The sequence below is a fragment of the Camelus bactrianus genome, chromosome 1 (genome assembly GCF_048773025.1).
Source record: "Camelus bactrianus isolate YW-2024 breed Bactrian camel chromosome 1, ASM4877302v1, whole genome shotgun sequence".
In the NCBI taxonomy this organism is placed as follows: Eukaryota; Metazoa; Chordata; class Mammalia; order Artiodactyla; family Camelidae; genus Camelus; species Camelus bactrianus.
In genome coordinates, this window is record NC_133539.1 from 96,394,107 (window position 1) to 96,406,899 (window position 12,793).

The window sequence follows — 12,793 nt, forward strand, 5'->3', positions numbered from 1 at the left end:
TCATGTTATGAAACTGTCTTGTATAGCATTTCCCTTGTTTAAACTGAAACTATTCTGAATTTTCATCTACATAATAGATTCGGAGCTGTCAGGAAATTTATACTTAACGGAATAGGTCCAATCCCTTTACTTAATCTTTGTTGTTTGCTTGTTTTTACTCTCTACTAGAGCAAAGAGATATATTATGTTCTAAATTATGTTCCATTAACATTGATAAAATCCAGAATCTGTATTCCAAGAATTGACTTACTCGAGTCAAACACCAGTTTTTCAAACTGTGCCACCATTGGGTAGTTTCAACCAAAATTATTAAGCAGCCTATTGCCTCCTTTTAAAAAATGTCCAAGGGGATACGGAATTTTAAAATTCTCAGAATTCCAAGCTAAGTCATCCAAAATTCTCTATCAAGTCAATCTCACAGTCTGGTCCAAAGTTGTGGTAAAACTTGCACGCGAGAAATCTGAAGTGAAACTCACCATCAAGAACCCCACATTCCCTCATAAGATCTCCTGATTTCCTCTTTCCCTATACCTGTCTGGTGATGAAGCATTTCTTCATAGACAACAACTTTCTCTATACAAAAGTGGCAATTTACATCCTTTCAAAGATGTTATAGAAGTGGACCCAAGGCTGACGGCGGAAACCCCTGAAGTCTTCAGCACTTTGCATATAATCACAAATACAGAAGAGATTTCCAAAAATAGTTTTCTAATAAGTGAAACAGAATATCTCCATTTAAATCTGCAATTCACTGACCATAGCAGTGAGTGGCAAACAGTTTTCCGTGCTTCATACGGAGCCAGCGCCTTCCAGGCACTTTCAGCCTCTCGACAATGCTATGAGATATATACTATCATTAAGCCCACTACACAGGGAGGAAACTGAAGCACAGAGCTACACAATCATATGTCTTATTATCGAGTACCCAAAAAGGGGGTGAATCTAGAATTCTAACCCCCAAAACCTGGGTCTAACAGCTCTCAACTCTTAGAAAATACAACATTTTATCTCTCAGAGATTGAAAGACCAAAAGACTAAGATAAATGTCTACAGAAATAATCCACCCACCCCCTAACAAACACAAATTTCTGGAAAAAGCAGTCTATAAGGATGCAGGGTGATAATTCTGTCTGATTTTAGAGTTAACTCTTATTCTCCTATAATTTGAGGCTATTTTCTTTATATTTCTCCTTCCTATTATTATATACAAGAGGTACTAAAAATTTCATTGAACTTGTATACAAAGAAGATAAACTACACAAAAGTTATTATATGAGAAAATATAAAAATAACTGCACTGATTTAGTCAAGCCATAATAGATTAACAGGACATAAATTTGAAATATAAGATTTCTTATTAGAAAATCCCCCAAAGGTTTGCATATGAAGATGTTCTAATGGGTCACACTGTACACGTGAAAATGAGGAAGGAAACTTGGTATAAGAAAGCAGAACGATATTTGCCTCACACAATCTTCATGAGCTGAACTAATGACCACCTCGATCTGAAGACACTGAGCTGAGTACCCTCCCCAACAAAGGTGAATTTCAATTGTTATTATGAGTGGCTTGCTTCTAAATGATGGAATATGTTCAAGGGGGAAAAATGCTTTAAGGTTAGCATTCTAAAAACCAGATTATGAGCACAGGAAATTACATAACGTATAGCAATCTGACATGAATAATTGCCTCTTAAACAGGTTTTGTTTTACTGCCATGTTAAAACTAACACTTGTGAATGGGGTAGAACCTGTTATTTGGATTTCATAAGGCTATGAAAGTAATGGTACTGCTACAAGTGCCAAAAACATTCTATGTGCTTTAAAAATTCTAGCCAGAAACATGTGCCTTCTCAACTGATTTAATGTGATGAATAAATGTAACATGTTAACATGCTGCAAACCTGAAGTCTATTTTTAACAAGTAGCATTTTGAAATCATGAGATGCTTCTTGTTTGCCTTTGTGTTTGTGTTTATTTGTAACAGCTGACACTGGAAACCATGAATGCCACAGTGATGAAGGGCTTCAACGGGTCTGAGCAGTGCCCCAGGGACATGCGGATAGGACAGCTGGTGCTCCCCGCCATCTACACCGTCGTTTTCTTCCTCGGCATCCTGCTGAACACTCTGGCCCTGTGGGTGTTCATTCAGATCCCCAGCTCCTCCACCTTCATTGTCTACCTCAAAAACACTTTGGTGGCCGACTTGATAATGACACTCACACTTCCGTTTAAAATCCTCTCTGACTCACGCCTCGGACCCTGGCAACTCAGAGCGTTTGTGTGCCGTTTCTCTGCTGTCATCTTTTATGAGACCATGTACGTGGGCATCATACTGCTGGGACTCATAGCCTTTGACAGGTTCCTCAAGATCATCAGACCTTTTGGAAAATTTTTTGTACAAAAACCTGCTTTTGCAAAAGTGGTCTCAACCCTCGTCTGGCTCTTTTTGTTCCTCAACTCCCTGCCAAATATGATCTTAAGCAACAAGGAAGCAACACCATCCTCTGTGAAAAAGTGTGCCTCCTTAAAGGGGCCTCTGGGGCTGAAATGGCACGAAGTGGTGAATTATATATGCCAGTTCATTTTCTGGACTGTTTTTGTCCTAATGCTTCTGTTTTACACGGTGATTGCAAAAAAAGTATACAGTTCTTATAGAAAGTCCAAAAGTAAGGACAGCAAAAACAACAGAAGGCTGGAAGGTAAAGTATTTGTTGTCGTGGCTGTCTTCTTTGTGTGTTTTGCTCCATTCCATTTTGCCAGAGTCCCATATACTCGCAGTCAAACCAACAGTAAGACTGACTGTAAATTGCAAAATCAACTGTTTCTAGCTAAAGAAACAACTCTCCTTTTGGCAGCAACTAATATCTGCATGGATCCCTTAATATATATATTCCTATGTAAAAAATTCACGGACAGACTACCATGTATCAGATGGAGAAAGACCACAGCAACAACCCAAGAAAATCATACGAGTCAGTCAGATAATATAACCCTAGGCTGACAACTTTATCACAGTTAACGACTATTTATTGACAAGACTTCAAAAGACAATTTACCCGGAAATCAAATTTAAGCAATCAAAGAAAAAAAGATCGGAACAAATGCTTTCTAACATTTTATTATCCTAGTGTACAGAAAGGACTGTGCCAATTTTAATTCCACATAGATCTATTCATAAGCAGAATGAAGTATCAGTAAGAGAATGCAACAGAAACCAAACGGCCACTAGGGGTCAGCTTTTTGAGAGCATTCATTAACATTTTGGAAAAGATTTATTAGGGGGAAATTTATATTCCTAAAGACCTCCACTCTAAAATACCTTTTCACATTCTTTTGCACACATAATTCAAAGAACACTACTGCTTTTCTATTCCACTTGCTGATTTAAAAAAAAAAACATAAAACAAAACCCTACCTTGAAAGTCCTTTGGTGAAAACTGAAGCTAGAGGCTGAAAAGGACGCTGGATGTGAAGCATCCGGGGAGTGGGTCAGACAGGCCTCCGACACCCAGGAGAAGTTTCTCCCTGCAGTTACAAAGAGGCTCCTCCACAGTGTGCTTGTCCACAGGAGGCACAAGCACCATGATTAAGCCATATAAAATATCGTCCTGTAATACTTCACTTACATGCTAAGTGTGTACATTTCAAGGGCAAGAATACTGTTATTATTTTTGGAATTGTTCCTCTGCTCGGCAAATACTCAAATGGTGGTAGACTATTCCAGTTACTCAGTGAACCCTTCCTGGCCCAGAACCTCTATGCCCCTTCCTCACATCTCTGGTTGAAAATAACCACTTCTCCCGCTGTGTGGGTATGTGTCAGGGCCCTCAATGCAGATTTCTCTTTGCTCGTTAGCTCTATCCTTGACTGTGTCCCCTAGAGACAGTTCGGATTCTTTAAGAAAGACATGTTTCAGCAGGGAGGGTTAGAGCTCAGAGGTAAAGTGCACACTTAGCATGCACTACATCCTGGGTTCTATCCCCAGCACCTCCCTTAAAAATAAATAAATAAAGGAACAAACAAACCTAACTGCCTTCCCCCCAAAAATAAGAAATAAAAGACATGTTTTGAAGACAGAAAATATGTCCTGTTTTCTTGGTATCTCCCACAATAGACACAGAATTACAAATATTTTAAACAGAACAGGTCATCAATACGCCACTCTTGGTACACACAAGACGCACAATCACTAACACCCATACTGGGGAATTTTTAAAGGATGACGACCTACTTGCATTTACTTACCTCCCTACTTTTTCTGAATCCCTTTGTGGTTCAAAAAAACTGAAGTATGGTTATCTGGAATTGTGGACAGCTGATTTGTATCTTCTAGATAAAATGTACAAAGGAGACGTCATGCTCTGCAGGTGTGCCACTAGCTCCAACACAACCTTCAGAATGTGAAGCCCAGGTCTCCTCCACGGCCTCAAGGGCCCTGGAACTTGCCTACCTTTCTGGCCTTTCCTCCTAACTGTTCTTCCATCCCTAGAACTTTACACTCTTGTGCAAGTTTATAACTGTCAGAACACACCATGCTCCTTTTCCCCCTGTGTCACTGCACTTGTAAATTTCCCTCTGACTCACTAACTCGTATCCATGGAAACTGAGGTTGCTGTCACTTAGTCCGTGAGATCTCATCCAGGTAACCTCCCACCACCACCACAAACCCAGTCACTCCTTCCCTGATCTGTATGTTGTCACACCTCAGTTATTACTGTCACACCTCAATTACTGTACTTATCACATTGCTTTGTGATTATTGGCTCACACATGTCTCCACTCTTAATAACCTATGTGTACTTTTGAGGGCAGAGATTGTCTCTTATTGTGCCATCAATAAATACGTGGTAAAATATACCTAACTGGTTTTATTTTTGCATAGCAGAGAGGCAAAGGGGAAGCCAATTCTCACTGACGTTTTTCTCATTAAAAGGCAAAATGGATTTCTTGAAAGCTCAAGATCTTTTCAGTTAGTTTCCTATAACAGGGACCTGGGAAGTGGGGGTAGTTCATGGATTCACTGCCCAATGACTGGGAAGGAAGCAGGATTACCAAGCAGCACATGTACAGCTTGGGGGCTAATGTCTATCATCATTTCAGTTTTAAAGTTATTGATGAAATGCTTCAGCTATGTGCTGTTGGTTTTGGTTATATAAAATTTGTAACTATAGCATATTACAATCACCAAAACTCTTTTAGAAAGTACTCTGATGTCTGAGTTTCATTTGCTGAAAGAATTAAGTCATGATAACTACTAGAGATGTTACTAAAATCCACATTACTTTTACCGAGTACGCTGTACAGCCACAAGCAGACTCTAATAATGTATATCATAAGTAACTGCATCTAAGTCACCCTTGGAGCTATGCTTGGTGATGTAACCTATCTATTTCACCTCTAATAATATTTTCAGTATACGCTGAATGGATATAGAGAACAAATATGATTTTTAGAAAGATCTTTCAGGATAAAATTTCAATAGCAAACCTGTCCTCCATAAATACAAAGATTCTGTTCCATTACACATGTTTAGTCAAAAGCAGAGTACCTGATGTGTAGAATAAAATAATCTACCGAGTACTAGAGAAGAAGCATAGTCCAGCCATCCTCAGATCACATTTACAAAATGAAAAGCAGCTATTTGAGAACTTCCCAAACCAGCAATCACAAATACTAAATTCAGGAATACTTACAGAATGGGATGCTATACCATAGCCATTAATGATACAAAGAAGAGAGGAAAAAGGAAAAAAAAAATAGTAGCTTTGGTAAAGTTTGTAAACTCAGAGCACAAGGGCTTTTATCAAAAGCTAAAGTGTAATTATTTTTACTGGATAAGGTCTTCTGAATATCCCTGGGGCAGGGGAAGTGGGAAAGGTATTGGCATTGCCCCAGACAGAAGTATTCTTCAGAAACCAAGAAAAATTACTGTAAAGGGGGAAGAAAGAGGCAGAGAGGAAGTGTGAATTCCCAACTTACAGAAGTTAGATGGCTGATAATGCGTAATCACATCAGAATATAAAAGGAGTATTCAATAAATTACTTAATCTATCCCATACCCATTTAAAAGTAGCTCCTTTCAGAACTTTTCTTAAGTCTTGTTTCTAAAAATGTATGATCACCCAGGGTAAACTGTATTCCTCCAGCAAGTCAGTAGACCAAAGTTCACAGGGCTCCTAACAAAACAAAACCTCCAGAGGGGGTGGGCCCACCCCCAGCTGTGTCTAACAGCCATGGGAAGGCATGTTGTCAAGACCGAGGCCCTGCAGAGCAAAGTGCGGAATTTGCAAATCAAGTGCTCAGAAACACAGTTCAACATTTTAAATTTTATATGGAAACCAAATGTAGGAAATACAAACACAGGACACACGTGTTAAATCAGTAACTCCCAAACTTTAGTGAGTACCAGAGCCAGCTGGAAGGATTCTTAAGACAAAGATGGCGAGGCCCACCCCCAGAGTTCCTGGCTCAGCAGGTCTGGGGTGTGGAGATGCCAATGCTATGGATTTGGGCTACACGTTAAGAACCACTGTGCTGAAAGTTCCTTGAGGTTCCTACCTGCAGAAAGACTAATTCACAACGCTCCTGGACATGAATGCCCAAGAGTAGGGTCTGTCACCAGGAGACAAACTAAACTGATACTAAGAGGGCAGGCCGGATGTAAGGTGACAGCAGCGGCGAGGACTACAGCTACGTGGAAAGTTCAGGTCCAACCTAAGGGGGCACCAATGACTCGGTGCCAACTGGTGGCACAGGAGGGAGTTTGGGCCCAGGGTTGCCGGCTAGTGGTCACAACAGTGGTAAAACCAGCATTAGCAGCAACAAAGGCAGAGCACACTGCTTACTACTTACTATGTACCCGGCAAGTATGCCCAGAGCTTTAAGCATACCATTCCATTTAACAATCCCAGAGGGCTGATCAAGGCTGCTGTGATTTCCATTTTAGAGAGAAAGAAATTGAGAAACAGAGAAGGTCAGCAACTTGCACAGAGTCACACAGCTTATAAACAGTGAGGCCAGGACTCTAATTCAGACTCTGGCTTCTGAGCTCATATGCTCAGCCACTGTATTTGCAACTGTGGATCTTCTAATGTTCTCAAGGGAAATCTAAATCCAGTCTCCTCTGCCATACTTCCTGTTATTTTCAAAACTTCCGCAGCCACCCCCACACTCCCTAACCCCACAAAAACAATACATTCATGTGTGGGCCAGGGTAGCCCACACACTGCCAGCTAATTATCCTTGACCTAGAAGCTAGCAAGCATCTCCCAGGACCGTCCACTCATTTACTGAATGCTCACTATGTGCCATGCACCGTGCTACGTACACACCTTGCAAAGATTATCACCTTTCTATTTCTCACAGCAACCCTGGGAGATAAGACACTACAGGGCTCCCTGTTGAAAACAGTAATCAAAAAATAAGAAAAAAATAAAAGAAACTGAGCCACAATGTGAACAGCTACCTTGCCTCTGGTGCACACAACACCCCCAGAAAGCAGAGGCAGAGTGGGGACAGACACCCTGGCAGGCACCCTCAAGACCACCAGCATCTCTGCTCTGCCGCCCCTCTGATGGGCGAGACAAGTGGAATCCCTCAAGGGGTGACATCACGCCCCCGCTGAGAGAATGGTAAGGCGGGGGCTCCCGAAGAGGGCGGGAGAGGTCTCAGCACAAGGGTTTCCACAACCTCAGAGGCGTGAACGTCTCAACCATGGACCCTGAGAGCCCTTTGGGGTCCCTCCGGCTTGTAGACAACTAACATCCCAAAGAGTGGTTGCCTGGTCAATTCAGTCAGTCACTCCTTCAGCGTGTGCCTGTGCAGTCCCCTCCCCCACCCCCGCCCAAAGCTGCATGCAGGCCATCACAGATCCAAACATGGGACATGGAATGAGAGATGTCATTAACTCAATGAAGGGGCTCAGAGGGAAAGGCAGCTGATGCCAAGTGGAGAAACTGAGGAAGGGCTACAGGAGATGGGAGTGTGAGCCAGACCCTGAAGGAGAAAACAGAGCCTCGAAAGGGAATCATGCAGCACTGTGAGCAGCTTCGAGGAAGGCTGGGGTCGGGGTGGGCACTGAGGCCCAGAGCGGGAAGGGCCGCAGAGGGAGGGCCCGGTGATGCAGCCTGTGACTTGGAGGATCAGTCGGGGAAGGGAGTGCAGGCTCCCAGAGCTCTGCAGGGTTGGTGGGGTGTTAGGTCTCTCTCTGTGAGCTCCTGAAGGCTTCTGAGGTCTCTAGGCTGTGCTTTAAGAAAATCAGTTGGCCCACAATAGGATGATTCTGGATTAACAGAGCCACTGAGGCCAGGAGATGAATTAAAGAAGTCTTCCATCTCTGCAGGCAAGAGCCAAGAGGGGAAAATCTGAGAAGGACCTTAGAGACATTCTCAGAGAGAGAGACAGAGGTTTTGAGTCCAAGACTATTGGAGAGTAGGGGATTACATGCAAAATGTATGCAATTAATATGTAAAACATGTATCAGGTGCAAAATCCCCTCCCCACCCCCTCCAATTGAGATTCACTGCTTTGAAGAACATCAGCTTGGGTGACATGCTGGATCACGATGGGCATGTAAAATCTGATGTACCAGTAAGAAAGCAGGTTCTAGGAGTCTAGCTAGTAGGGGTAAAATATGGATCCAGGGCTCTCAAGACAGGGCTAGATCAGAAGCCGAGGGACTCATCTTTCTTAAGACCAGGAGAGAATAAGGAATGAGCCAAGCACCTCAGCGGCTATGCTGCACAAGCCTCACGGACAGACCAGACACAGAAAAGATGCCTGGGATTGGGGGGAGGGATTGGTGAACTAAAAGGGGCAACAAGAGGTTCCTTAGAAACGAAGGAACAAGAGAGTTCCAAGGAGGAAGTGACGGTCAACAGAATCATACACTTCGGGAAGGTCAAATGTGATGCATCTACGACTATGAGGTCAGTGGTAACTTTAAGGTGGAGGTGGGGTAGAGCCCCAGTTCGTAATGGGAAGTGAGGGACGACAGCTACCCCCTACCTCGCCATGAGGGACAAATTAGTTTACGAGAGTTTCGAGGAAGAAATAAGAACAGCTCTTATATGATTGGCTTTTTCCAAGGGTTCCTTCCTACGCTTCCTGTGCAGAGCAGAGGGAAGATACTCCACGTGGAACAGTCAACTCAGCAGGGGTGTGTGCATCAAACAGGGGTCAACCATACCACCAAGAAAACCAGCTTCAGTGGGAAAATGGGCGTGCCAACATTTCAGACATCCACGTTACCCAGGTTCCTGAGGCCCAGCCCCCCACCGCTTCTCCTATAAAGTACTTACAGGGGCGAGAAAGGTGGGAGGAGGGGAGATAGGGACACTGAGCGGCAGAGATGCGAGCTGAGGACCTCGGGAGGAGTGATCAAAGAGAAAGAAAAAAGTAACAATACAAAAGAGAAAGGAAACAGAATTGAAGACCTTTAGAATGTAGGTAAACCAATTTTTAAAAAACTAAAAAAAAAAAAAAAAAAAAAAAAAAAAAACCTCAACACCTTACTCAGCATGTGAATTTTTGCCACTTTTGCATTAACACTCAAGTTGACAAATACAACGTCTAAGGCATAGTTACAGAAGGTCCACCTTCGTCAGCTTGAATATTAGATGCCTGTGTGTGAGCTTACTCAATGGTATTCACCTTAAGCAATTTCATTTAATGCATAGCTGCATACTTTTACAATTTCAAAATATTAGCTTTATGCATTAAATGTATACCAAATGTACCTATATTACTCTATGCTTTTCATCCTTTTTATTCTATTTAACTCCATAACTGAAATTTCCTGCAACTAAGAACACCTGAACTTGTGAACAAAGCATTAACTTCAATGCAGTGACCCTGCAGAGGCCACCCCTCTTCTTGTCCCACATGCCCCAGACTCGGGTTTTCACACTGTCCCACAATTTCAGATAGTCTGGAATAAGACAGTCCTAATGTTCTCCTTTTCAGAAGAGAAAACTGTCAAGGAAGAACATAAAGTATTTCCAGCAATCACCACTTTATCACTAAAGGAAAACCAGGAGCTTTCTAAGGGCAACCAGAATACTATGACCTTACCTTGACTTCCTAGTTGAGGAGTGTTTTCAATTTTTAATCATTCCAACTTCACATTCAGAAGAACACCCCCATTCATATTCATTCACTTACCAATCTCTCTGTCCTTTGACTCCCCTCTGCTACCGTTCACTAAGTACCAACCAAGTTCCAAACACTGCAGGAATGATCCTGTACATTACCTCATTTAAACTTGACAGTCTTACAAGGAAATCATTCTTCAGAAGAAGAAATGGAAGCCCAGATACCATAATGACTTGACCAAACTAAGAAAGCTCCTAAGTGGAAAGGCGGAAATCCACGTGGGAATCTGTATGACCCCAGTTACTGGGCTCGACACCGCCTCTCACAAGATTTCCACAGTGAGGAGATGGCTCAAGGAGCTGAGCACAGAAGAGAGTATTAATATGACGGCAGGAGTCTATGCAGGCGTGTCTCCAGACTCAGTCTCCAAGCCACCCTTCCCCTTTAATCAACTGTTGCATGTGAGGCTCTCATACCAGAAAAGGGTTAACTGCTTTATTTTAAAGCAGACCTAATAGATACAAATCATTTCAAATGGCAAATTAAACACAGTAATTCAAGCAGAGCGACCTAAAGATACCAATCTCAGCAAGGAAACATGAAAGGGTTTGTAATAATTACACACAACACAAATTCTCAGCTACTGGATGGTGAGCCACAATTAGAGTGGCTTTTGTGTATGGAGACGGAGCAGGAGGATCTGGTGAAGATTTTACTGCAGCCCTTGTTGTATGCTCTGGCCACATGCGAAAGACGTGGACGTTCCAGACAGAGCAACTTGAGCTATGTTTCCACCAGATCCCTGCTCGTCTTTGTTTTGTAATAGTGAGTCCGTGTACTGGGAGGGACTAGGAGGCCCTTTAGATGTGCATTCTCCTTTAAGAAGAAATGGATACATCTGAGATTATAGTGAGATTACAGAGAAAACTGAGACTACAACACAAATTCTCTGTCCACCAACACTGGAGGAGGAGACGCTGAGTCCAGATCCATGCCAGTGCAGAGAAGCCAACAGAGGGAGGAAAGGAGAAGCAGTCAGACACAAGGGAGAAGTGACTAGAAGACCAGGGCGCTGGTAATACATCTGCCTACGTCTCACACTAAAAAGGTGGACAGTAGGAATAGGGTAAAGAGTTTATTCCAGGATTTAGGCAGCTTTATCAATACCATTACCTATTTTCATTCCTTCAGAGGAGTTAGAAACATTCTCCCCTTGAGTGCTTCTGTCTCTTTAAGAATAAGCTTGAAAGATTATAGAGCGTCCCATCTAAAATTCTGTAATTAAAACAGAATCCTTGTTTTACAGAACACTGAAGTGAGGAAAAGTTGAATGAGATGTCCAATGTCCCAATGAAAAGTGAGTTTGGATCTACCAAAGTTATGATCCATGAACCAGGTCTCTATCCAAGAGTAGAGAAATTCCTAATTGATTTCAAATTTCCAAACCTCAGTGTAGACTTCAGGCTAATGTGTCCAAACTACCTCAGAAACATTGAAAAGCATTTCCTTATAGGTGTCCTACAGGATGGACCAAGCAAATACAGAGCAAACCAATTTTCAAAAGCCAAGGAGATTAAAAGATAAAAAAAAAAGGGGGGGGGGGTAGAAAGACCATTCTAAACAATAGAAGAGTAAACCAGATGTCATGTGTGACCACTGATTAGTTCTGCATCCAAAAAACTCTAAAGAATACTACTGGGAAATAGCAAATACAGACTGAATATTTTAGAATATTACTGTTTCAACAGTGATCTCCTGATTGATAACAGTATTGTGATTAGGTAGAAGAATGTCCTTGTTCTTAGGAAATGCATGCTGAAGGAGTTGGGGGGTGGGCGTGGGGGATCTGCCACAATGGCTGCAACCTCAAACAGGTCTCCCCAACAAAGGGGGTATTGGGGGGGCAGGGAGGGATTGGGGGAGGACATGAAAAATGTTAATTTGAAAATCAAGATGAAATCTAATTGAAGTATAATTTCAGCTTGTTTGTAGGTTTAACATCTTTAAAAACCTATCACTGTAGAAGAAAAAAATCACTCATAATAAAAACACAAACACATATCCCAGGACGTCATCCTGTATTCAAAATAAATTCAGAGTTTGTAATAGCTAAACAATATTATTAAAGGAGCCTCCCTGAATTTAATAGGATCTTCCAATGAAGCAGCAAGATAATTATTGTAATAAAGTCTTCTGTGGCTTTTATGAAATGTGAGACTTGCTATAAAAATCAGCAGAAAAAAAGAATTATACAGGTTAACCTTTCGGTGATTTGAACACAAGTTAAAGTCATGGACTGGTTCTTAGCTGCTCTTTTCATTAAAGCCTTACACTTTTTTTCTAACTAAACCTGTACTACTTCCCTTTTTGAATGTTAAGTAAGACCAGCTTTAACAAGTCCCAACTTGAGATGGGCATAATGTGCTTTAAGACGAATGCATAAAGGCTGCCTCACGTTAACTTTTTCATTACTAGACTTACTTTGCACCACTGGTGAAAGAAGCTTTTAAATACACAATCCGACTGTTATGTGACTAAAGACAGGAAGGGGCTAGTCTGTGCCCAGCCCACCCTCAGGAGGAGAAAAAGACCAGCTTTTTCTGACACCCTGACACCAGCTCCCTCCCCACTCCATGCAGAAATCGTTCTATAAAACCAACATATACAAAGCCAACGCGTGCAATCCTGAATTATCAAAA

At 42.0% G+C, this 12,793-nt stretch overlaps 2 protein-coding genes across 4 annotated transcripts in view; one reads left to right on the top strand and one right to left on the bottom strand.

The window, feature by feature from the left end:
• MED12L (mediator complex subunit 12L) overlaps positions 1–12,793 on the bottom strand; it is a 625,134-nt gene that overhangs the window by 87,442 nt on the left and 524,899 nt on the right. The gene's annotated exons all lie outside the window — the stretch shown is intronic.
• Positions 1,449–4,859, top strand: P2RY13 (purinergic receptor P2Y13). Its single transcript, XM_010951984.3, has 2 exons — positions 1,449–1,541; positions 1,987–4,859. Exon 2 carries the CDS (start codon positions 2,002–2,004, stop codon positions 3,001–3,003), a length of 1,002 nt encoding a protein of 333 aa, XP_010950286.2. The 5' UTR covers positions 1,449–1,541; positions 1,987–2,001; the 3' UTR covers positions 3,004–4,859.

Coding starts and splice junctions, on each gene's coding strand:
- P2RY13 (XM_010951984.3), top strand. CDS start 2,002: ATGAATGCCACAGTGATGAAGGGCTTCAACGGGTCTGAGCAGTGCCCC.